The sequence below is a fragment of the Tauraco erythrolophus genome, chromosome 12 (assembly GCF_009769465.1).
Source record: "Tauraco erythrolophus isolate bTauEry1 chromosome 12, bTauEry1.pri, whole genome shotgun sequence".
NCBI classification, from domain to species: Eukaryota; Metazoa; Chordata; class Aves; order Musophagiformes; family Musophagidae; genus Tauraco; species Tauraco erythrolophus.
The window spans coordinates 16,222,843-16,247,506 of record NC_141476.1 but is presented as its reverse complement, the minus strand read 5'-3'; the positions used below and the strand labels follow the sequence as shown (position 1 = coordinate 16,247,506).

At 56.3% G+C, this 24,664-nt stretch overlaps 3 protein-coding genes across 6 annotated transcripts in view; 1 reads left to right on the top strand and 2 right to left on the bottom strand.

Moving 5' to 3' along the window:
• Positions 1 to 743: 743 nt before the first annotated feature.
• On the bottom strand, positions 744 to 4,272 carry RRP9 (ribosomal RNA processing 9, U3 small nucleolar RNA binding protein). The gene is made up of 15 exons (XM_086618978.1): positions 4,159 to 4,272; positions 3,981 to 4,060; positions 3,799 to 3,914; positions 3,632 to 3,711; positions 3,490 to 3,531; positions 3,128 to 3,254; positions 2,785 to 2,909; positions 2,457 to 2,549; positions 2,256 to 2,356; positions 2,000 to 2,134; positions 1,748 to 1,810; positions 1,522 to 1,667; positions 1,338 to 1,417; positions 1,170 to 1,243; positions 744 to 1,076 (listed from the first exon to the last, which is right to left on the bottom strand). Exons 1-15 carry the CDS (start codon positions 4,237 to 4,239, stop codon positions 971 to 973), a joined length of 1,449 nt encoding a protein of 482 aa, XP_086475104.1. The 5' UTR covers positions 4,240 to 4,272; the 3' UTR covers positions 744 to 970.
• Positions 4,273 to 4,389: 117 nt separating this feature from the next.
• On the bottom strand, positions 4,390 to 13,414 carry LOC147527985 (uncharacterized). The gene is given in 19 exon segments (XM_086619269.1): positions 4,390 to 4,889; positions 5,112 to 5,214; positions 5,524 to 5,616; positions 6,055 to 6,210; positions 6,624 to 6,800; positions 7,362 to 7,499; positions 7,769 to 7,883; positions 8,074 to 8,211; positions 8,300 to 8,475; positions 8,616 to 8,763; positions 8,889 to 9,532; positions 9,823 to 10,264; positions 10,374 to 10,609; positions 11,161 to 11,247; positions 11,372 to 11,489; positions 11,757 to 11,836; positions 12,143 to 12,304; positions 12,468 to 12,553; positions 12,895 to 13,414. Coding segments are annotated over 19 exon segments (4,119 nt in total).
• Positions 13,415 to 17,745: 4,331 nt separating this feature from the next.
• USP4 (ubiquitin specific peptidase 4) overlaps positions 17,746 to 24,664 on the top strand; it is a 45,604-nt gene continuing 38,685 nt past the window's right edge. For 2 of the 4 annotated variants that reach the window (XM_086619230.1, XM_086619231.1), the window contains exons 1-5: positions 18,032 to 18,146; positions 18,449 to 18,579; positions 22,106 to 22,232; positions 23,349 to 23,494; positions 23,661 to 23,719. In XM_086619230.1, coding sequence (XP_086475356.1) covers positions 18,083 to 18,146; positions 18,449 to 18,579; positions 22,106 to 22,232; positions 23,349 to 23,494; positions 23,661 to 23,719 — 527 coding nt within the window. In that variant the 5' untranslated portion in view covers positions 18,032 to 18,082. Of the gene's footprint in view, positions 17,868 to 18,018; positions 18,147 to 18,448; positions 18,580 to 22,105; positions 22,233 to 23,348; positions 23,495 to 23,660; positions 23,720 to 24,664 lie in introns of those variants that run through there. The other 2 variants (XM_086619232.1, XM_086619233.1) reach the window with 2 other exon arrangements.

The following is a 24,664-nucleotide window of genomic DNA, read 5'->3' as shown; positions in this document are numbered from 1 at the left end:
CCCCAACAACCTGCACTGAGCCGTCGTGCACCCCCCTCCCCTGTGCTGAGCCTCCTGTCTCTTGCACCAGGCCACGGTGAACATCCCAAATCCCTGAACTGAGCCGTGGTGCACATCACAGCCCACCCCCCGCTGTCCCCGGCACTGAGCTGTAGTGCACATTCCCCATTCCCTGCACCCAGCCGTGGTGCAAATCCGTCCCCCATCCCCTGCACTGAGCCCTGGGGTGCGTCCCCGTCCCCTGCACGGAGCACGACCTGACTCCCTCTTGCCAAACCACGTCGCACCTCCCGCTTTGCTTGCACCGAGCGCCACTCACCCCATCGCCCGCCCCACTGCCCCGGCACAGCGCCTTTCACATCACCTCCCCGTGCCAAGCCGTGCCCCGTATCACCCCTCCCTGAGTGCTTTGCACAGTTTCACCTTTTCCTCCTTGTTTTTGGCCCTGGGAAAGCTGCCGAGTGCTGCCCGGGCTGGGCCCAAGCCCCCTCCCTCCCTTGGCTGTGCTTCTCACCCCTTGGTGGGAGATGGGGCAAGAGTGGGGGTGAGTGACCACTGCCCCCCCGTCCCCTGCAGAGCCCGGGTGAGCGGAGGTCAGGTGGGAGCTGAGGAGGAGTAGTGGGACCCAGGTATTTCAGCCCTACCAAGTTTTTAAGAGTAGATTTTTTCTGTGAGCAAGAGTGTGGCTTTTTTTTTTTTTTGTAATTTATGTAAATAAAGTGGGTTTGTTTTTTTTTTTTAAAAAAAACAACACTGGATTCTTCCACAGCTCATGTCTGGCCAGGCTCGAGTGAAGAGGGCAGACCCTCGCAGAGGGCAGAGCCACAGCACAGTATAGGAGCCAGCAAGGTCGGGGGACCACGAGACACCCCTCCCCTGCTCACGTCCTGCTGCCCACAGGAGGGTGCTTGCACAAAGCACACAGGGCAAAGTAGCAGGGGTTTAAGGAGCTGGCTCTGGGGCCAAGGGTCTAGGAGCTGTCAGGGGCTTCAGAGCTGGGGGCTGCGGCCCTCCGCTTCAGCGGGATGATGCAGATGCTGTTTTTGGCTTCTTTGACTCTCCACCATCGTCCAAGCCTGTAGATGAGAGAGACTGAGGTCATCCTCTGCCGAGCCCCAGCAGAGGGGGGGGCTGTGTGCCCAGGCAGTGATGGGGACAGGGTATGGTACCGGTGCTCCTGCCCAACACCAGCCACCAGGAAGTCGCCAGCTGCTGAGAACTTGAGGCTGTTGACAAAACCCACCTGGAGGGGACAGGGCAGGGCCGGTGAGGGGTTTCACAGCCTCCTTCGCTATCCCCCACCCCAGCTCCAGCATCCCTAACCTCCCCATCCATACCAAGGGGATGTCACAGAGGGGCTCCAGCTTCCGAAATCCATCACCGCACTTCCAGAGCTTCACACTGGTATTGTGGGAGCCTGGGGCAGAGAGAGGAGACTGCTATGCATCCCTACCCAGTGAAGGGAGCAGGACTCCCAGCCCTGCACCCCCAGACCCCTGCTTCAAAGCAGCTGCCACACACCTGTAGCCAGGAGGTCACTGTTGCGCAGGGCAGCCACCGCTGAGATCCAGTATGGCTGCTGCAAGCCCTGAGCGTCCTGCATGCCATGTGCCTGCTGGGCCAGTGCCAGTGGCTTCTTCTTCGTCAGCCCCCACAGGGCTACGGACCTGCCGGGGAGAGAAGGGGTGAGGGGGCTGAGGGGGGCACCACCTGCCCACTCCAGGCACCATCCTGGCCCTGCACTCACCCATCATCAGAGCCTGATGCCATGTGCTCCTCGTTGATGAGCTGGATACAGTCGATGGAGCCCCTATGAAGAGAAGGGACAACTGCCATCACTTATCAGCGTGCTTTAGGATCCTATTTAGGAGACGAGGGCTCACCGGGGCATCAGCATCCCCAGGGTATCGGCAGGCTGCCGGTGATGCTTGGCACCTGCACACCACAGCCCTAGCTGGACCCATCTGCCCGCAGCCCCCCTCTCCCACCCCAGACCTACTGGTGCCCACAAAACACGAGCTGCGACTCCTCGGGGATCTTCCAGAGCCGCACGGTGCCGTCGCGTCCCCCTGCCGTCACGCAGCACTCCCGGCTCAGGCTGTCCAGCCCCATGATGCCGTCCTGGTGCCCAAACCTGGAGGAGGAAATGGCAAAGAGCTGCAGCAAACACGGCCCTCTGCCGCCCCGCCTCACCTGGGGCTGCCGGCGCATCCTGTGGCAGCAGGGTCAGTGGAGTTCCCCTTCCTGGGTCTCACAGGGTCTCCACATATGCGTTCTCTGCCACGTTCCAGACTTTGACGCAGCGGTCATGGGAGGCACTGTACAGCTGGTGTGTGCCCTTCCGGAAGGACAGACCCTGCAGACAGATGGACAGACATGGGCACAGCAGGGAGGGGTACTGGGGAGGACGCGGCTGCCTGGCCCCACAGGCATCACGGCTGATTCCCCTGACTCACCGAGACGGCGTCGCGGTGTCCAGTGAAGATGTGTAGTCGCTTGCAGGTGGTTGTGTCCCAAATCATGATCAGCTTGTTCCTGTCTCCCGTGGCCTAGCAGACAGCAGGGGATGCCCAAGACCTGCCCCTCGCAGACCCACATCCCACCCCGGCCTCCACTCCCACCCCACATGCTCTCAGGGACCCATTCTTGACTCCAGTGGGGACAGGGGCTGCTTTAACCTAACAAAGTGCATCCAGGCATGAGACATTGCCCTCCAGGAGAAGATGCACTCCCCACGGCCACCACTTCACCCCATGCAGCAGCACCAGCCCCCTCTCCCCATACCAGGTACTTGCCGTCCGAGGAGATGGCCATGCAGAGGACGTGGGACGCGTGCCCCATGTGCCGCTCCTCGGTGCCCTTCTTCCCCCCGGGCACCACGCACAGCCTCTTCCCACTCTCCACCTCCCCTGCGAGAAAGGCATCGCCATCACTCCTGGGAACCTCCCATCACCCCAGAAAGTGCTAATGAGCCTCCCACAAAGCACAAAATGACACACGTGCATGTCCCCAGTGGGGCCAAGGGCCAAGCCACTTCCATGGACACCCGCAGGTCCTGCTGCTGCAGAGTCCCCATGGAGTTCAAGGCTGGGGGAACAGCCAGTCACGGCCCTGAGGGAATACTTGCATTTGATAAGGGAGCCGTCCTTAGAAGCGGAAAAGATGAACCTGTCATCTGGAGAGATGACCAGGCAGGTCACAGGCAACTGGTGGCCCCGAAGCACACGGATGCTGGCCGGATCTGGAGGCTGCACCTGCAGGGAGAATGGGACGTGAGCTGGGCTGCCCCAGTCCCTTTCCCAGGTACAGGAGTACCTAAGCACAGCACCCTCCCTTCTCCAGGGCTTCAGCAGCTGGCACCCCGGGCCAGAGAAGGGCTCTGGTCCCGTAGCCAGCACGGCAACTCGGAGTGTGGCCGTGCCCGTGCCCGAGTGGCCCCCAAAGCCAGCACTTACAGTCTGGCACCCCCCACCAGCACCGGGCACTTACATCTCTGGCGACCAGGCGCTGCAGCCGGCCCTTCTGCTCCAGCTAGGGAAGAAGCAGGAGGTTCAGTGGAGGCGGCCCCCGGAAGGAGGCAGAGCCCGCCGCCACCACCGGGACCGAGGGGACGTGCCCGCCCGCTGCTCACCACGTCCTCCTTCAGCCGGTCGCCGATGAGATCTGCCGGCTGGGTGTCCTCCTCCTCGTCTGCCACTGCCTGCTCCTCCTCTACAGCGGACACGGGGCGTGAGAGCCGCGCTCAGCACTGGGGGCTGCCCCGCCGGGGCACCGGCTCCGGGGCCGGGCGGGACTCACCGTGCTGGCGGAGCTCCTCCAGATACAGCTTGGCCAGGCGAAGCTTCTTCTCCTGCGGCGTCTCCTCCACCTCCTCCTCCTCCGCAGCCTCCCGCCGCCGCCGCCCCAACGACGGGCTGCGGGGACAGCGTGAGCACCGCCACCCCCACGGGTACCGGCACCCGCCCCGGCGCAGCCCTTACCTCTCCGGCTCGGAGTCGCTGGACACCTCCTCGTCGACAGGCCGAGGAGCCGTCCGCGGCTTCCCCTCGGCGCTCGGGACCTGCAGGACGCATCGGGGTGATGGACGGGACGGGCGCGGCGACACCGCCGGGGCAGCCCCTCCTTCTCTCCTCCCTCCACCTCCGGTCCGGCACTCACCGCCGCCCGCGGCCGCGGCCGCCGCCGTCTCGCCGCCCCGAGCGGGGCCTTGGCCCTCCTGCCGCCCGCCGCCGCCGCCATGCTGCCGCCGCACGTGGCACCCGCCCCTCCCGGCTCCACCGCCCCCAGGCCCCAGGCCACGCCCTCCGCGCCTATTGGCTGCAGGCGGCCGGGCCCCGCCCCCCGGAAGCGCGCTCCTGCCGCGCCGCCGCTTCCGGGGGAAGCGGGACCTCAGCGCGCGGCGGGTTGGGGCTGCGGCTGCCGCGTCCCGGCCGGACCACAGACTTCGCCGGGGGCCGAGTGCAGCCGCCTCCAGGCCCTCCGCAGCTGTAAGCGCAGCCACTGTAGCCTCGACTTCGTCTTTCCTCCTTCTTCGAGGATGAACAGCGTCTGAGCCGCCAGGGAGGAGACCGCGGGGCTGCGATCTGCTCTCGCGCCTTGAAGGGCTGCGGGGACACAGCAGCAGAGGTGAGGTGACAGCCCCGTGGCCCCTCCAGGCCGGGCACGCTGCACCTCACGATTCCCGGGGCCGGGAGGGAGCCGCGGGGGCGGGTGGCTCAGCTGGAGGCTCCCGCTCCAGAAGCAGCCCCCTCCCCATAGACGCGCCAGGAGCAGAGCCCCCCTGGCCCGGGCTGGGGGGAAGCTCTGCTCTGGGGTCCCTCCTCCTCCCCGCTCACCCTCTGTGATGTGCTCCATTATCTTGTGTTCGACCACCTGCCGTCCCAAGAGCCCTGGGGGGACACAGCGTGTTGGAGACACCGGGGACCCCGCTGCCCACCGGGGACCTCACCACCCAGCCCGCCTGGTGGCACAGCTCCGCGGGGCGCAGCGTCGGGGAGGCATGGAGGAGCCTCCTGACTGCCCCTGGGAGGGGGCGAAGGGGTGCGCCGCAGGTCCTGCACGGGGACACGGGGACCCTGGGAGAGGGATGGACCCCAGGGTTCGGGGCTCACCGAGGAACCTGACAGCCTCCTGGCGCAGGGGCTCCTGTGGGTTCTGCAGGTAATGCTGGCTCTGGTCCAGATAGTCCTTGGCCCTGTTCTTGATCCTGGCTAGCTGGAGAGAGGAGAAGGGCTCCGGGTTGACGCAGAGCTGCCCCCAAGTTGGGCTGTCCCCTCGCCCAGGACCACCCTCCTTCCCCCTAGCAGGACGTTCCCAGCTCCCTGCCATGTGGCATCAGGGTTCGGGAGGAGCAGAGGACTCCCTAGGGGTGCCAGGGTGCCATCCGGGTGGCAGGGACCCCTTTGGGAGCCTGGATCAAGGACAGCCTGGAGCAGAGCCTGCTCTGGGAGGATGTGTGCCATCACGGGGCATGGGGCACGGCTGACCCAAGGTGGATCCTGGGGGTGTTGGGGCTCTGCTTACCAGGCACTCGCTGATCTTCCATGCCTGCGTAGTCTCAGCCAGCTGCCTCCACTTCAGGAACTGGCCAGCACTGCAGAGGGCTTCCTGGGAGGCCTGGCAAGCAGCAGAGATGCCAACACCACCGCCGGGGGCACAGGACCCTCTGTTCCCCTCTTGGCAGGGCTCAGAGCCATTGCAGCCCGTGCAGGGAAGATGCACCAGCTGGGGCCTGATGCTGCCACCAGGTTCAGCACCCCAGGGGATAATAAGGGTATCTGTCTGGAAGCCTGTTGGGGCTTCAACGTTTTGGCCTTGGTGGCCCCCGTCTCTGGGGCTGCAGGGACCCTTGCTGGGGGCTGTGCAGAGGGAGCTGTGTGAGAAAGGGACCCACCTCCCCATCCTCCAGCAGGAGGAGAAAGGCAGCAGTGGGCAGGGAGGGGGTTCTGCCTGGTCCTAGGGACTCGGCAAGCTAGACCTCATGCTGACGCACATTGGAAGGGTCTGGTGTCAGCATTGCCCTACCCAAAGGACCAGTCAGGTTGGGAATCTCACCTTGACCACGCTCTTGTCCTCATCGTACAGGTGCATGAGCAGTGGCAGCAGGCTGTTCCACACCACCTCCTTCATCATCTTCTTTTCGGCACCCGCCACGAGCCTCATCGTGTTTTGGAAGAGACTGATGGAGAGCTGCCGGACCGTGCCCGACTCCTGGGGGAGGAAGGGAGGAGGACCTCAGCCCTGAGCCCCTGGTGAGCAAGGGGCTGACATGGAGATGGCCGTCCTCAAAACAGCCGCAGGCAGCCCTGCTCCAAAAGGGAGCGAGCTGCAGCATGCAGGTCTGCCCTACAGAGGGCTGGGGGATGCTGCTAGGCCAGGGTGCACATCAGTGGGGCTCAGCATGCCTGGCGCTGTCCTGCCTCCACTGTCTCCCCTGCGGCAGGAAGGCCAAGCCGGAGTGAGTCCACACAGGGGGTTTGGGATGCAGCACGGAGCCACCTAGGGCAGCGATGGGGTCTGGGGGCTGCGGGGCAAAACATCCCCCTGCAGAGCATGGAGTTGGGGTGGGAGACATGAATGGAGGTGCCTGGTGAGGAGGGCATGGGGCCCTCCTCCAGCCTTACATCGTCGAAGAGCGGCCGGAGCTTGTCAGCCAGTGCCAGGGCAGTGCAGCTGGACTTCTCCTTGTCCAGGAGCTGGAGCATCTTGGTGAGCACAGGCAGGGCCAGGTCACTGTCACCACTGTCACCATCCTCCAGCTGCTCCATGATGTTAGGCAGCAGGACAAGGGTTTTCTTTGCCTGTGTGAGACATGCCACCTCCTTTTTGTAAAGCAGCGGTGAAAACCCTCTCTGTGAACACCAGTCTCCCCAGTGGGTTCTCAGCAGCCAGCGTGGGTTACGAGGGCAAGGTCCTGGCACACAGGGCTCAGCGGCATGGCCATGGGAAAAGCAGGGTGCAGAGGAGATGGACAGAGAGCACTGGCTCCTTGCTAGCCCCTTGGCAGCCCTTTTCTCCCCCAGACCTCCTGGGCAGGCTGCTGCCTGGAAAACCGCCCGAGCTGCCAGCAGCCCCCACCGCGGCCGCTGCGTTTCAGCCTGGGGCTCAGCACCCCATGGCCAGGCTCTGCAGACCCCGCGCTCAGGCTGGTCGCCCTGCCACCAGCGTCTGCTGGGATGTGCTGGCAATGGGAGCCCATTTCTGTCGGCACTGCTGCCTCTCTCCTTGCATGGCACAGCCGTGGGGCAGAGGGCTGGGGAGGCAGGAGAGCCAGCAGCAGCCGGCACAGCTCCTGATGCCCAGAAAAGCCCAAGCTGCCGTGTTACCACCCACGGCTGCTGTCCCGGCTACCCCGTACTCACCATGTCTGGCCTCTCGATGAGCCTGAGGATGCCCCTGAGCGCCAGTCTGGGCATCCCTAGGCAATCGCTCTTCAGGTACGTGGGGAAGATTTCCAGGGCACGGTCCAGCTCTTCACGGAGGTTGGTGCAGCCCAGCATCTGAAACACACGCAGCGAGAGCCGGCGTGGTGCGGTGCTGGCTCCGACCATCAGCTCAGGGCAAGGATGCCAGAGCAAGACCAAGCCTGGATGGAGTTGGCAGGGATTGCAGAGAGCCCCCGTGACCCACACCACACCACACTGCTTGCTTGCCTGCTCCTCCACAGTACCAACCGGAGCCCACCTGCCACCCCAACTCCCCTTTGCAGCAGTGGACATGGGAGAGCCGAGCATCGGAGGGTGCTTGGCGTGGGTGCCATCAGGCTTACCTCTATCAGGAAGACCATGGTGACCATCCCCCGGGTGGGGTCCTCCACACTGAGGAACTCTGCCAGACAGCAGAAGATGGTGGAGCACAGGTGTCTTGAGGTCTTCATCATCTCCCTGGCAGAGGGAAGGAGGCACAGTCAGGCCTGAGCTGGGCAGGTGCATCCCTTTGGGGTTTGCACCAGTTTGTACATCACCAGTCTGCAGCACTTTCTCCAAGCAATGTGGACCCCTCTGCCTTCAGCCCCAAGGGAGGGGGTGGTGCGGGATGCCCAGTCTCCGAAGAGCGGGGAGAAGGGGCTCTCACCTGGCCACGATGCACACTCCCGAGAGGTGGGTCTCGGTGCTGAGCAGGGCATCCCAGCCACCCTGCGCCTCGATGGCTAGCACCTGCTCCTCAAAGCCCATGCTGCAGAGCAGCAGTCTTATGGACTGCACCAGAGACCTGCACAAGAAGAAACGCTCAGCTCCTACTGGGACGCCCGGCTTGGCTCCGGGTGGCTGGCAGGGATGAGAGGACAGGGATGGAGCACCTCAAGGGAGTGAGATCCTTTTGGTCCCCCATCCAGAAGATGTTCACCTCCTTCAGCATCAGCTCCCTGGTGAAAGACACTTGGAGCAGCAGTGCCAGGAAAAGCTGGGGGAAAATCGCCTTCACCGCCTCCAGGTGGGAGGGCTGCAGGAGGATCTTGGTTATCATTTTGGTTGCCTGCAGAAGACACCCAGACACCAAGATGTTGCCACACCCCTGGGGAGATCAAGGCTTGGGGTGGGTAGGGAAGGGGAGCGAGGGCCCCAGACAGCTGAGAGCGGCCCTGGAGGTCAGTGAGGCCTCATGCAGCAACTCACGGCCAGGGAGAGGACACGTGCATTGTCCTGGGTGAAGGTGGAGGTTGTGTACCACAACGGGTCTGTCAGCATTCTGAGCAGCTCCTGCAGCACCCTCTTGGCAGCCTGGGCCTTGAAGAGCATGGCCTCCCACATGGTTGTGGCGACACTGTGGGAAGGCGGGGCTCTGTTAGCAGGGATGCCCCAGAGCATGGCTGGGCTGAAGTCCCTCAGGAGGGTTTGGGGCCCCTCTCCCAGTGGAAGTGGAGCCCCAAAGGCTGGTGGGCCTCATACCCAGTGCACATTGGGGAGCACTGCAGCAGGCTGGCCACCACCTTGCTGGGGTGTCTGTTTAGCAGCACCAGCAGGGTCGTCTTTAGTCTGTTGAGGGCTACTGTATCACTGATGAAGGGCAGGTTTGTGTAGATGGCCCGCACAATGTTCATGACCTGGAGGAGAGACACAGGTGGGAGTAGGGACGCCAGAAGGGCGAGCGCAGCCATTTCCCCAGCTCTCATTGGGAGTTGCTTCTGTTCCGGTTGCAGCACCGTCTTGAGACGGCGTCAGTGCTGGCCCGGCGCAGAGCCGGGGGAGGAATGGTCCCTGGTGGACTGGAGCATCAGCTGTGCCACCCACGGGCTACTCACCTGCCTCGGCTGGAAATCAGTATCTGCCACAAGGACCTTCACCATGTGGGCAGCCACCGGGATGCTGTAGGCGCTTGAGGCTTTCAAGTTCTTGATGGTCATGAGGATGATATCTACCCGGTCGGAGGGCTGGAGGTATTTCAGGAACTCCTGTGGGATGAAGGAGAGGGGGGGAGATTTGTCACCTAGAGTGTCACCCAGAGCATCTCGGCTGTGCAGGCTGTGCTGGGGAGGAGAACGATGGTGGGGGTTAGGGTCCCATGGGGAGCCGGAGCTTGCTGGGAGCCTTGCCTAGCACCTGCTCAGGAACAGTGTGAGCCCCTGTCATCCCCATGCATGTGGTGTCTCTTCACTCACGCTGACCCCCCTCCAGCCAGGAGCCAAAGGCACTTCTTACCTGGAAGATTTGGTACATGCTGCTGTTTTCCAAAACCTCCCAGGCCTGCCTCACTTGCGAGTCCTCCTGCAGCTGCTCTGCCTCATGCTGCCTTGAGTACCTGCCTGGGGAAGAGCAAAACCAGGGTGCTCACAGAGAGGGTGCAGAGCTGGAGGTGCAGCCTGAGAGTGTCGGGCTAAAAAGCCGCTGGCAAAGAAAGAGGGCACCCAGAGAGGCCCGGGTAGCAGACAGCCAGGGAGGGTCCAGAGCTAGTGGAGTTGAGGTGAGGGGAAATAGCTTTTCGGAGTGCAGGCAGCAGGCAGGTTGGATCAGGCTTTCTCTCGCCAAGGAGAGTGGCCCCTGGCTGCCCATGCCTGGGGGGACCCAGCCTGGCAGGGCTTCTCTTACTTCTGTGCTTCAGGATGAAGATATGCAGGTGAGAGAGAGCTTTTGCAGCCTCGTAGCGGGTGCCTGCGTCCTTGCAGGTGGAGCAGAGGGTGAGGTGCCCCACCAGCCTCCCCAGCATCCCAAAATGTTGTGGCTCAGAGCACTGATGCTTGGGGACTCTGGATAGTCCCAAGCAGCAGACCTGGGGGCACAAAGGCAGCATGGGCACAAGGTGAGCCCGGGCACAAGGTGAACCCCAGCTGCTCCCAGAGCAGCCAGGCAACAGCCCGGAACAGGGCAGGGCTGCTGGAGCCAGGTTCCTGCCTGTGCCTGGGGCAGCCCTGCCCTGTCCTGGGAGAGAGCATGGACAGGACAGGGGCAGGACAAAGACCACTGCTCCCGACCTCCTGCTGACTGGGTACCCAGCTTCCCCAGGAGGTGCTGGGGCTCAGGGCCACAGGGCTGGGGGACTGGGGCTGTCTGGACTGGGAGTTCGGTACCTGCATCAGAGGGTAGGTGGCGATGAAGCTGACCAGCCTGGCAATCCGTGCCATTGCCCTCTCGTGTACTGCTGCCTTGTGGGAAGTGGTGAAGGGCAGCAGGAGCTGGGAAGAGAAAAGGTGCTGATGTGCCGGGAGGTGGCATGGCACAGCACAGCCAGGCTTGCTCTGGGGCAGTGCCTGGGACGGGATACGGATATGTGTCCTTCTTGCCCCTTGCAGCAACCTGCTGTGGCCAGGAAGGTCAGCACATCCTGCTCCTGCTGCTGCCTCTGCTGCCTTCCACTCCCCACAAAGAAAGTCCCTCTGCCCCCCACCCAAGGAGCCCAAGGCTTTAGGGTGACCACCTCCCTGGGGACCTGCAGTGGGGGCTCTGGGATATGGCCCATGATGAAGCTGGAGGGGGAATGCCCCAGGGCAGGGCTGCCCTTGCCAGACAGGCAGGTCCATCTGGGAGGGAGAGTTGGGCAGGACGGGCAGCGGGCAAGGCTGCATGGCTGGGGTGGGCTGGGGCAGGAGGAGAAGGGGCTCTGGCAGCAGCCAGAGTGAGGGCTGGTGAGGAGTGCATGGCAGGGAAGGAGGGATGTTCCCTGCCCCCTTCTTGCACCAGGTGCTGGGGGGCCACTGCCCGTGGGGACCCTGTGCCAAGGCCAGACCTTCAAGTTGTTCTCCAGCTCCACGATGCCGAGGGTGCCGGCGCTGCATACCAGTGCCTGCAGCATGTTGTCCATCGCGGCCAGGGTCTGCAAGGGGGATAGAGTTTTGGGGGCAGCCCTGGGAGCCTAGTGGGGGATGCCCGTGGCCCTGCGGTGCCCAGGAAAGGGTCTTGAGGTGGGGGAGCTCCCCGTGGTTCATCCTGTGGCATACCTGGGAGTAGAGAGAAGCCTTGGGGCCCTGGCTGTCCTGCGGAGGCAGGAGGAAGACGCTATGGAGGCAGGTCTGGAGGAGGCTGTTCTTCTTCTCCTGCAGAAGCAGCCCTACTCTGCTGCAGGGACAGAGAGGTGCTCTTCAGATGCAGAAAGCAGGAGGCAGACCGCAGGGTTGCAGACTTGGGCTGATCCCCACACCACAGGGGACATCTCAACCCCTCATGACACTAACACTGGCCTTTGGGGGGAAAACCCCGTGGCACCCCTTGCCCTGCTGCCTGCCTCCCTCTTGCACCCAGGACCAGGGATGCCCCCCTCCTGGGACCAGTGTTGTTGGGGCCACCTGGCATGGGGAAGGCCAAGATAAGGGCTGGGACAGGTACCTCATGGAGGTGATGGCCAGCATGGCTTGCAGCCGCACTGTGGTGCCCAGGTGGTCAGCGGGCTCCTCTTGCAGCAGCCTCTATGGGGCACATCCGGGTGGGACAGATCAGGACAGGCAGTCTCCCTTGCCCAGCAAGAACCTGCAGGACTGGCAGAGCCCAGGTGCCCCTCCCCATCCAGCACCCAGTGGGCCCAAGTCCCGTGGCAGAAACAGCTGTCCCCATCACAGAGCCACAATGTGACCTGCAAATGTCATCAGATCCAAGCCCCAGCTCCCACCGTGCCATACAGGTGCCTTTGGAGCACCTCCAAGGATGGAGACCCTGAGCAGTGCTCATCCACACCCCCCTGCCCAGCCAAGCCCTCTCCTGCCCCCAGGGCTCTACTGCTGCCCCTGCCTCAGCCTGGCTGGCCATCCCCTCACCTCAATGGTCTCCATCACCTCCAGGCTGCAAAAGTAAAGCACATGGCACATGATGGAGCTCACGCTGGTGGGACAACAGATGGTGCGAATGGTGGCCAGAAACCTCAGCTTCTGGTCCTCTTGCTGCCAGTTGGGAAGGGGACAGATGGACAGACAGCGTCAGGGGAGGAGAGACAGCCAAGGGAGCTTCTTGCTGCCAGCCCCTGGCACCTTGTGAGTGCAGCACAGCAGCAGAGAGACCGGCCAGGAGACGTGGGTGCAGGCTCATAGAAGTGGCCGCAGATACCTTTGGTCTGCTTCTAAGGGAGTCCTGGATGATGGCCAGGTTATTCTGTTCTTCACTGTCCACAGTTGAGATAGAGCAGCACGGATCTAGCCGAGAGAGAGGGCACGCTGTGGGGAAAACCTGAGCCCTCTGCTCCTGGGGCCGTCAGCCGTCCCGGCTCGAGGCTGGGACACTGGTGTCCCCTGTGCACCCCAAGGCTGAGGGTGCGATGCTGGAGGGCAGCGTGGGGAGGGGGCCCCCAGCGTGCCCGGGCGAGGGACACACTGGCGCCAGGGGGCAGGGAGGGTCCCTGTCCTGGGGCTGCCATGATGGGGCTGGCTCCCTGGTGGCTGTGCTGTGGGAGCCCTGATGTCAGCCTGGCTGGCAGATGCGAGCCTGGGACAGGGCAGGGCGGGCAGCCCCCTGCTCACAGCGCCCACACACTCACCCGCTGGCAGCGGACTGTCCTTGGACATCTCCCTGGGCCTGGAGCTGGGAGCTGGGGCAGGTCCATTCTCCACCCGGGCCTCCCTGGGCCTGGAGCTGGGAGCTGGGGCAGGTCCTTTCTTCACCCAGGCCTCTCTGGGCCTGGAGCTGGGAGCTGGGGCAGGTCCTTTCTTCACCCAGGCCTCCCTGGGCCTGGAGCTGGGAGCTGGGGCAGGTCCTTTCTTCACCCAGGCCTCTCTGGGCCTGGAGCTGGGAGCTGGGGCAGGTCCTTTCTTCACCCGGGCCTCCCTGGGCCTGGAGCTGGGAGCTGGGGCAGGTCCATTCTTCACCCGGGCCTCCCTGGGCCTGGAGCTGGGAGCTGGGGCACGTCTATTCTCCACCCAGGCCTCCCTGGGCCTGGAGCTGGGAGCTGGGTCAGGTCCATTCTCCAGCCGGGCATCCCTGGGCCTGGAGCTGGGAGCTGGGGCACGTCTATTCTCCACCCAGGCCTCCCTGAGGCGGGCAAGGCGTCTCCTTGCCATCCTGCAGGAGGTGGAGAGGGAGGGAAGAAAGGGGTGAGGGGGACCCTGCACCACCCGGGGCTGCCTTGCCAGAGGCGGTGGGACAGAGGGGGCCGCGCTGGGGGGCTCCTTGCTCTCGTGCTGTCCCAACACCATCCTCCCAGCCACTGCGAGGGCAGGGCCAGGTAACACAGGCTGGCACAAAGTACCCCAGTGTCACCCCCCAAGCCCCTCCTGCAGCCCCAGCCCCTCAGGCACACCGAGGCTCTTCGCTCTTCCCTACGACGCTGAGGAAAAGGCCCACGGTTCTCCCCTTTGCGTGTAGACTCGTGAGCGTACTGGGATACTGGATGCGCTTCCACTGCTGGCTCAGCAGAGAATGTTGGGTTCTGTGGTGTCCCCTGGTTACGGTTGCCACAGCGCATGTGAGGGTTCCTATGATGCAGTGATGGAGGAGTTAAATTCTGTGAAAGAATTGCAGGAAGAGTTGAGGAGGCTGTTTGCACATATCCAAAGCCAGACGTGCACACAAGGACGGGGTGACCATCCCTGAAGTTACAAAGAGTGGCTCATTGAAAAACTGCCCAGCGAGACTTTGCCGTCCTTGAAGCGGGAACATGCAAAGTCATTTACATGCTGGGCAAGAGAAAAGTAACCAGTTGTTTAAGAGAGTAACACTGAATATGTACCATTTCGGGGAAATGTTACGAAGATGGATGACTACGAGGTATAACTAAGGTTCTGTCCCGAGACCACATAGACACATTTGGAGGAATTTCTTCCATGTGTCTGCAGGACGAAAATTAGCCATGCCAGCAGGAAAACGACTGATCCCAGTATAAGCACACCAGCAGCGACTCTGCAGTGTAGATAAAAGCCTCACAGCCTTGTCATTCCCCGTCTCGTTTCAGCATTCCCCCAAGTAGCTGGCTTCTGGGGCAAAGTGGGCTGCGGTGGAGAGGGCAGCCTGTGGGCTGGAAACCTTGGAACATCCACAGAAGAGCACAGCGCCCACGCAGGCTCTTGTGCCCAAATGTTATTTGGAGTCGTGATCGGAGGGGGAAGATGACGTTTCACTACAGGTAGCAGCTCTATGCCCAGGGTAGACCTGAAGAATCCTAGGTGATTCCTCAGGGATTATAAAATGGCCCAGTTCTATTTCTGTAATTTCAGGGAGAAACAGACTGACTCAGTAGGAAACCTTGAAATAAATACTGCTACTTGAGCACACTTGGATTCCGTGGCTTAAGGATGCCATCCTTTCAACATCTTGTGTCTGTCACATACACACTCCTACACTCTTACTTTTTTCCACTTCTACACTTTTATTGCAAATAGCTAATCCCTCTGTTAGTGTTCATCCTGCTTTTCTATTCTTCTGCATATCAGAGTTCCATATATTCCCCACTTTAGAGAATGTTTGGCCACCCCTTTCTCCCCCCTCCCAATGGTTCCCTCCCCTTTTTAGCTGCTGATAGTTGCCATCAACTTCTGAAACTTTAACCAAGTTCAGATATTTGAAGCTGTCAGGAGCATTAACCAGCTGCAAAGAAAATTACCCTTCCTGCCCCATCTCCCTCTCCCTGGTTCCCTAGTGTTCCGCCCACCAAACCTTAGCACATCTCCTGAAATCCTGGCTGATGAGATGTGGTGTTCAGAAGTGTCTACTCAACAGAAACGCCATCAAGTGGAGCTTAAGACCTTTCTTACTCAGCCTGTTAAATGCTCTTCCAGGTATTTAAAATCCCTTTGTCCTCCTGCTGAGCTTTGTTGCACCCACTTTTAAGACAGCTTTTAGTCATTGGTTTTGACCATTGCCATCGTAAGGCAGGTGGGAAACACCTGCCTCCAACCGGGTGGCACTCAAAAGGGCTTTGTTCCTGTCGGTGCCACTTTCCTGCAGCCAGCAGCCATCAGGTTCAGCTGGAGACAAGGGCAGGAAGCCGAACGGCTGAAAGGAAAGCGCTCGAAGACACACGAGAACATGGACACCCCTGTCTACAGTGAAACTGTAATAATGTCATTTCCTATTAGTGAATCAGAAAGCTTCGAATGAGACCATTTTGATTGTTTGCCACACTTTCCATTAGGAGTAGGCAATTCATTAGCAGAGTGAGGTCAGCCACGCCAGCATTATCTCAGAATAGCTGACTCATTCTAAAACCACACCCAGTCCTGCCATAACAGGCTCTTTTAGTTTCTTGAAGCCCAAGGGGGCCCTGCCCTCTGAAAAAAACAGGAGTAAGTAACAGGACTCAGCTCTTACTAGAAGGAGAAAATGGTCTTCTTTTTCAGTGTTAACTGGATCAATTTGCCATGCTGCCCAAAATAGAAGAGGCCTTTAGCATTTTGCCCAGGAATGCTGCAGCACTGCCAGGCCTCACTGGCAGGAGGTTGAGCCCATCTGCCCACCATGCTGCCAGACACTGGCTGTCAGGAGAATGCTTCCCTGCACACAGTCACAGCCCCACCACACCACAGAATCATAGAATGGTTGGGTTGGAAGGGACCTCAAAGATCATCTAGTTCCAACCCCCCTGCCATGGGCAGGGACACCCTCCACTACACCAGGTTGCTCAAAGCCTCATCCAACCTGGCCTTGAACACTGCCAGGGATGGGGTATCCACAGCTTCTCTGGGCAACCTGTTCCAGTGCCTCACCACCCTCAGAGTGAAGAATTTCTTCCTTATATCTAATCTAAATCTCCCCTCTTTCAGTTTAAATCCATTGCCCCATGTCCTATCATTACATGCCCTTGTAAAAAGTCCCTCTCCAGCTTTCCTGTAGGCCCCCTTTAGGTACTGGAAGGCTGCAGTAAGATCACCCCGGAGCCTTCTCTTCTCCAGGCTGAACAGCCCCAACTCTCTCAGCCTGTCTTCATAGCAGAGGTGCTCCAGCCCTCAGATCATCTTCATGGCCCTCCTCTGGACTTGCTCCAGCAGCTCCATGTCCTTCTTGTGTTGGGACTCCAGAGCTGAATGCAGCATTCCAGATGGGGTCTCACGAGAGCAGAGTAGAGGGGCAGAATCACCTCCCTCGACCTGCTGGCCACACTTCTTTTGATACAGCCCAGGATACGATTTGCTTTCTGGGCTGCAAGTGCCCATTGCTGGCTCATGTTGAGCTTCTCATCCACCAGCACTCCCAAGTCCTTTTCTTCTGTGCTGCTCTCCATCCATTCTCTGCCCAGCCTGTACTTGTGCTTGGGATTGCCCCGACCCACGTGCAGGACCTTGCACTTGGCCTTGTTGAACTTCATGGGGCTCTCACAGCCCCACCTCTCCAGCCTCTCAAGGTCCCTCTGGATGGCATCCCTTCTCTCCAGTGTGACCACACCACCACACAACTTGGTGTCATCTGCAGACTTGCTGAGGGTACACTCGATCCCACTGTCCGTGCTGCCACCAAAGATATTAAATAGCACTGGCCCCAGTACCGACCCCTGAGGAACACCACTCGTCACTGGCCTCCACTTGGACATTGAACCGTTGACCACAACTCTTTTGAGTGCGACCATCCAATCAATAGTGTGACTATCCAGCCAATCTTTTTATTTTTTTCTGTGTAAGTGGATTTGTTTGGTGTGTCAGATTAAAGCAGGTTTCTAAGTCTCTGAACCATCATCTGAATCCTTCCCCATTTTCCCACTCCTCAAGGACAGGCTCCCTACACAGCACAGCTCTTCCCCGTCAGGATACGCCACTTGAGTGATAAACGCCTAAATCTCTTCTTGAGAGGTTCTTTCAAGAGACACTTCCCATTCCAGAGCGCTCCCCCGCTGGCTGCTCTGCCCCGTTCTCCCGTTATCCCTGTTAACAGTTGGAGGTTCCTTCCCCAGCCAGTGCCCCGACCGGAGGCTGCACGGGCAGTTACGGACGCAAACGGCGCCGCAGCACGGGAAGCGCGGGGCCCGCACCGAGCACCGCTGCTGCTCCGGAGCGCCGCGGCGGGGCCCTCTCGGCCGCGGAGCTGCCTCGCGGACGAGGCTCGTCGCCCGGCGCACACGGCGCCCCGTGCTCCGAGGGCTCCCGGCGCCCTCACGAGCCCCCGGGGCTCCGGCCGCTCTCCACCCGCGGGCCCGGGGAGGGGGCGCCGATCCTACTCGCTCTCAGCGCGGCAGGCACCCCCTGCCCCCACAGCGGCCGCGCGCCGCGAAGGCCCGCGCTCCTCCGCCGCCCGACACCGCCGCGGGGCCGCCCCCGGCAGCGTGGGCGCACGGACCGCACCGCGAGATGGCGCCCGACCCTGCGCGCGGCCCCGCCCCCCAGCAGAGGCGCGCCGGTGGGCGGTGCGAGCGCAACGGGCGCAGCCGGCGCGCGTGCGCGCGCGGACCGACATCCGCCCGCCGCAGGGCTCGCGCACTGACATGGCGGCGGCCGAAGGCGGCAGCGGCGGGGCGCGGCCGGACACGGCGGTGCAGCGGGCCGAGCTGCGGCGGCTGTTGGCTGCGGCCCTGAGGCCCGGGGAGTCCTGGTGAGCGCGGCCGGCCGGGCCTCCCCTCCGTCCCCTTCCCCTCGGGCGCTGGGGCCTGTGGGAGCGGGCTGGGCTGGGCCGGGCCGCGCCGCCGCTGAGGGGGCCGCGCCGCCGCTGAGGGGGCCGCGCCGCCCGGTGCCGTGTGTTGCAGGTACTTGGTGGACACCCGCTGGTTCAGGCAGTGGAAGAAGTACGTAGGCTTCGACAGCTGGGACATGTCCGGCGAGGGCAATTCCGACATCTTCCCTGGGCCCATCGACAACTCGGGTCTCTTTGGCGGTGAGCGGTGCCGGGCGGCGCTGGGCCGCGGGAGGGAGGCGGATCTCGGTGCTCGGGTGGCAGCCCGGGCTCGGCTGAGTAGTCCCCGTGTGCCGTCGTCTCGTCGTGCTTCGCTTTTGAAGCCGTGTGTTCTGGGAGGACACAAGCGGCTGTCTCGGCCTCCGAGGCGAGGAGCCCGGTGCGGTTTCTGCTTACCCATGGGAGCGCTGGTGTTTCGTAGGGTCACGGTAGGATGTGTGTAGTTCTTGCGAATAAAGGGGTCTGTTTGACACCGTGCTTTTTTACGTCTGCCTCCCTTTTAGATCCGGAAACTCAGAGTTTAAAAGAACACCTCATTGATCAGCTAGATTACATATTGGTTCCCACCGAAGCCTGGAACAAACTGCTGGCATGGTATGGCTGCATAGATGGGCAGCAGCCTATCGAGAGAAAAGTAAGTATGGGTGAACCCAGTTCTCTTCAGCCTGCTTTTATTATCTGATCTCTGCCAAACTTCGATGGCGTTTATTTTGCTAGATGTGAGTTAAGACAGGATCCATAGCAGCTCTTTAGAGATAATAAAATGAGGTCTTTTTACCTTATTGTCTGAAAGAATGACCTTCTGATATTATAGTTAAAATGCCTGAATGTTCAGTGATTCTCAGTTGGTGGGTGAGAAGCCTGAATGTTGTTAGGGTTAACTTTTTACATTATGATTGTTTGGACCAGTGCGATGCTTTTATGGTACACGGAATAGTTTGTGCTGTGTTGCAGAATGCAAGTTGTTAGTCAGGCTCGTTGATCTTCTGGGACAGAATGAGGCATTGGAATAAATTGTTTTTTAGTACAGATGGCTTCAAGACTTCCTCTGGAGTTTAAGGTGGTTCTTGTTTTCTCTTCCCAAATTCTATGATTGTTCTCTTCCAAAATTCTAAAGTCATGAGGAGAGACATGTTTGTGATTTTGTTCTGTAAGTCTTATTTTTGTTTGGCAAATGCAGTCATGAATGCATTCTGAGTATATAACCTGTGAAATTCGCAAGTTGCTTTTTTGGAAATCTCTCAGATGCTTGTTTAAGGGTAAAAGGGTTTTTGTTTTTACTTTAGTATTAAGTTTTTGCACTGACTAAATTGAGCAGTGCCAGTCTGTAGGGTTCATAAAGACAGATCGCCACACCAAGCAGCTAGTGTTGATATAATGTACAGAATTAATATTGCTCAAGTTAAGAAGCATCGTTTTACAGTAAGGATTGCTTCAAGGTGTGCAAGACCCAGGAAAGTGTGGCAGCAGAATGGTACAAGGAACTAAGATTGCTCTCTTGCAGGCTCGCTTGTGCTGATCAGTGGTACTGGAACGTTGTCATTCCGTGTGGGCTAGAAATTGCATGTAACGAGAAATTCTGACAGAAAGTGTAAATGTTCCTGGGTTCACTCTGTTGAGTAGGCAGAACCCTCATGTAAACCGAAAGTGGGTGGAGTGGAACAGAATTAAAGCATGTAAAGGAGATGTGGTTTTAGTAGAAACAGGTAATTTCTTGAGGAATAGAAAATCTATATTGAGAAGAAAAACTAGAACAGTTACTGATCCGTGCCTCTCTGAGTGAGGAAGCTGTTGTTTGTGAACTGGCTAACTGGGTTCACCAAGCCTGGCATGTTACAAGACGCTTCCTTTTCTGAAAAACTTGCAAGCTGGACAAGAGATTTGGAAGCTGTTGGGGAAGCTCTTGGGTGACAGGCTTAACTGTACAAGTCTCCTTTTCCTGGGGTATCAGGTGCCACTGTTCAATACCGTAATTATTGAGGGGTAAAGCTTAGAGCCAGTGCCATCTTACAGACAAGATGCCAAGTTCTTGTGGTCCAGCTAAGAGAAAATTTTTAAAGTTTTGAATTGCTATGAGAGTTTCTCTCTGTTGTTTATTGTTAACCTGGTAATTGAAGTGGATTTTTATATTTTAAACCATGTTGAAATATAGCAGAATATGAGGTTTGCAGGATGTTACAGCCTCTTACAAAGACTGTAAAGTGAAAGGTCAGTGGGACACGTAAGCCACAGCCCTGCACCTGAGTAGAACGTGGTCAGTATCTGCTTACAGCGTCCTCCAGATAGCACTGGAAGTAAAGCACTTAAACTTGTGGTCCTTGAATGCTTTAATCCTTTTCCTAAAACTGGATCAGCTGAAACTCAGACATCAAAATATCCGTAAAGGTAGGATTTGGGAAGTAATTTTCAGGCATCTTTGTAATTTTATAAGCTGGTATTTCTTCCATCCCTATGTGCCTGATGATCAGGGACAAGTACAGGAGGATTAGATTAGATGTATTTGTGGTTCAGATTTCTTTTGATAAACTCAAACCATATTTTTAAGCAGTCTTCTGTGGAGTCCCACTGCAAAGTGTATTAATGTGCAAAATACAGAACGGTGTGCTTCCTCAGTGGTGATTGCTGTCCGACGGGATGACCCGAGTTTTACTTTGACAGAGAACAAGCCGGCTGATCAGACGCTGTTTAAAAGGCATCTGCAGGCAATTAGGGACTCTGCTTGCCATTCGTGCATCCTAATGGACACTGTGATCTGATCAGAAACTTCTTGGAAAGAGTTCTTCCGTTTCTGAATGTGGCTCTTCTTTGTTTGCTTCTAACTGTAGAATTCTGGAGAACAGCAAGTCCCATTTAATGAAATTCATTCTGAAAAAGAAATAGAGAACTTGTCAATTTATTCCTTTGCATACCTTTAAAAAAAAAAATGTCTAATTTGCCTATCACAAAGCTATTTAAACAGGTGTTTTACTTTATATTTCTGTTGTAGCAGCAAAATAGTGAAGATCTTTCCAAATGTGTTTGTTAATTATTTACCTTTAAAGCACCTTGCATGCCTGATACAAACCTATAAAAGCTCAGAAGAGGGGAGCATAATTTAGCCAAATTCTCACAATAAGTCTTAGTGTTATTTCTTTATTTCTTTCCAAAGCTGGGTAAAGTTTTTTCTGTAAAATGATACAGATGTAGATCATCGCAAGTCTGGTGTCACGCAAATAGAATGGAATAGAATAGAATATTTCAGTTGGGAAGGACCCACAACGATCATCCAGTCCAGCTGGCTGACCGCTTCAGGGCTGACTGAAAGTTAAAGGAAATTAAGGGCATTGTCCAAATGCCTCTTAAACACTGTTAATTTTAAAAACTATATCTGCTGGTTCAATGAAATATTATCTCAATTTCATAGACTTTATAGTTGCAAAGAACTGTGGAGAGACATGAGGTGTGTTTTGGTTTTTCCTCCAGTTACAACACAGTTGTCTCATAACTGGCCTTCGAAATGTGCTTTTCTTTCTGGTGTAGTGTGTTCTATGATCCGCAGGTGAAGAGTGGTGTCTAGTCTTACAGAGTACCTTTCTAAAAACATGGTGAAAGCCATTGGGATGGATAGAGGTGCCTATTGGAGTGTTCTCTCAAATGTGAAATTGATTTGAAAATGACTCTGAAATAAAGCAATGCCATCAAAATGAGTTCTGACATATTTGTCTGTCTTTGCAAGGAGAGAGTCGTGAGGGAGATTCTGTAGACAGTGCTGAAAAATAATTAATGCTTGATCTTACTTTCTTCTGATAGAAAGGATTTTGCTCCAGTGCTCCAGGCTTGTTTCTATTTTTTGGTGTAAACCTTAGCCAAAGATAATTTTTTTTTTCCTAGAATGCTTTTGACTGTGCAGTCAAGTATTTTTCATGGATAACTAGCTGATGCTATCAGTTCAGCTGTGATGACAGACGTTTGGAACTTTGTACTGTGGAAGGAAAGCACTGGGATTTCTTATATTTTAAAAACAAAACCCTCAAACAGCCTAACAGAGGTTGCGTCTGAATCTGGACTTGACTCGCAAGACTTGGGAAGACTTAAAATATTTGGACAAATGTACCTTACAGAGGGCTGCTCAGTATTTTAACTGTGTTATTTTGTTTATTGCCTCTGCCTTCTGTTTGCAGGTAGTGGAATATGGTCCGTTTGTGAAGCACTATGAAGTTGAAGTTTATCTTCTTGAGCTCAAGCTGTGCGAGATCACCGATCTTGACAACGTGATTAGCTGCCACTTCAGCAAAGCAGATACTCTTGGTAAGTAGTTCTCTGATACATGAAGCTGTGCTCTGATGCTACCTCGAGATGTTTTGTCCCTCCAGAACAAGAACGATGTTGATAAAGTGTAGGGAGTTTAGTGGGTACCAACAGGACCAGTTGAGGTTGGAACTTGTGATGTGTGAGAAGCAGCTGAGGGAGCTGCGTTTAGCGTGGAGAAGAGAAGGCTTTGGGGGTGACCTCATAGCACCTGTGAGGAGGTTACTGAGAATGTGGAGCTGGGCTCTTTACCGAGAAAACAACAGACCCTAGTCAGAAATTGAAACAGGACAGATGGCAACTAAATATAATGAAATGAAAACATTTTCCCTGTTACAACAGCTAGACATTTGAACAGGGCCTGGAGGGTGGGGAATCTCCTGCCTTATGAGTTTGCATTGACCCTCTTTGAGTGGTTGGGCTAGGAACCTCCTGAGTTTCTTCCAGCCACAGTTACCCTGTGTGCAACATGGGGAGTTGTGGTTGAGAGCTTTGAGGAACACAGTGCTTACTAACTCATACCTTTAAGAAACATCCGTGTCACTCACGTAAAGCAGTTCTGTCTCTGGTTCTCCTATGATTCCTTCTTCCTAGAGTGTGAATGTTTTAGACATCTTAATGTCTCTTCCTACTCTTTTGTTCTTCCTGAAATGTGGCCCATCTCTTTCTTTCTGTCTATATCATCGCTGTGTTTTCCCATGTAAAAATGCTGAATGTCAGCTGTCATATATGACCACAAAGATGCTTTTTTTTTTTTACTTCGCTGAGGTATGGCCTGACAATAATAACTGAAAACACTTCCTTCTTGAACCTGTGTTTTCAAATGATGACTTGTACAGAAGTTGGGCTTTGGGCAGAAGCTTCTCAATGTGTTCTGAACATTATTGATTTGAAGGCTTGACAGGCAAAGACATGACTGAAAGCAGAAGTTTTTCATTCTTTCAGACTAAATATTAGACAAGCTATGTGAGCAATTAAAACTTCCGTGATATATTTTCTACTCAAAGGGTCTTGAAGGACCAATGATATATCTCTTTGCTGAATGTCTGGCTTCAGTTTTTTCTTGAAAGCACTCATGTTTTAGGAATGATCGTGTTTTTTTTCCTCCTGAAACAGCTACTGTCGAGAAAGAAATGAGAAAACTATTTAATATCCCAGCTGAGAAGGAAACTAGGTTATGGAACAGGTATAGGGATAACACTTACGGGCGGCTCAGAAAGCTGGACAGCACTGTGCAAGATGCAGGACTCTATCAGGGTGAGGTAAGGGACATAACTTTTTTAGATTCTTATTTACTGCTTTCTCTGATATGTAATTTTTTCACTTGTGTACTTTGAGCAAAATTTAAAATGTGATTTGCTTGTAAGTTTGCACAGATGTGTAGTGGACTTGCAGTTACCTTTCTCTGTTACCTGAACTCTCTTTCAGGTTGTTATAATAGAAGTGAAAAGTGAAGATGGCACATGGCCTGGACCTTTCCTGGCAAAGTAAGCAAGCATGTTCTAAAGGCTTCCGCTATTTTGTCTAGCTTGTTTTCTTGGTTTTAGTGACCGTTTGTTCTCAGTAAAAGCCTAGTTATCACTGGCTATTGTGGATTTCTTTGTTTTGGGTATTTTGAAGAAAGAGAGAAAATCTTGAATATATCTGTTCCTCAGTGGTTCTGCTGCTGGTTTCTTGTCCTAGCAACAGTCTTCTGTTTTAAAGCCCATTTCAAATAGGTTGTGTAAAGATTAAATAGCTTAGGTTCCTGTAGTGCTTAGGAGACAAAACGCTGTTTACGTTGAGCTAGTCTACTTAAAAAGCTACCTCTGCAGACTGCACAGTGGTAAAAAAAAAAAACTGCCTTCTATCATTGTGAACAAAAAGCATCTTGGAGTATGTTCCCAAAGCTGCCAGTAGTGAATGCCCAGAGTTCTGATATTTCTTAAGGAGGAACTGTATAGAAATAGCTGAACAACTCCCTCTGCTGCCAAAGACAGAAGCCTGTAACTGTTGACACAGATTCTCATCTCTTCTCTAAATTAGATAGTAGAGAGACAGTAAGAGGGGTCTCGATGAAATATTTTATGTATAGAGTGAATAATGTGTAATGGAAATTGTATGCAATAAGAAACTGCTCCTACTAAGTCATACTACAGAAAGTAAAATTCTGTGATTTTACTAATCTGATGGCCTGCTTGCTCTCCCGTAAGTACGCCGTCAGACTTGGTAAATGTCGTGGGTTTTTTTTGGACTGAGGGTCGAGACAAGAACTGAGAGGGAGCACCCACCAAGCATGGTCCCGGGCAAAACATGACTCAGGCTTACTTCTTAAAACAAAATAATTTATTAACAGTTACAAGAGACACAAGGGAACAAGAAAACCGGTTACTTGAGAGGAGGAAGAGAAAACAAGGCCAGATCTTAAAAAAACACCCCCCCACCCCGTTTCC

Coding starts and splice junctions, on each gene's coding strand:
- RRP9 (XM_086618978.1), bottom strand. CDS start 4,239: ATGGCGGCGGCGGCGGGCGGCAGGAGGGCCAAGGCCCCGCTCGGGGCG. Junction 3,532..3,631: donor ACCGGCTGAAGGAGGACGTG/GTGAGCAGCGGG, acceptor CTTCTTCCCTAG/CTGGAGCAGAAGGGCCGGCT. Junction 2,357..2,456: donor GACACCGCGACGCCGTCTCG/GTGAGTCAGGGG, acceptor ATCTGTCTGCAG/GGTCTGTCCTTCCGGAAGGG.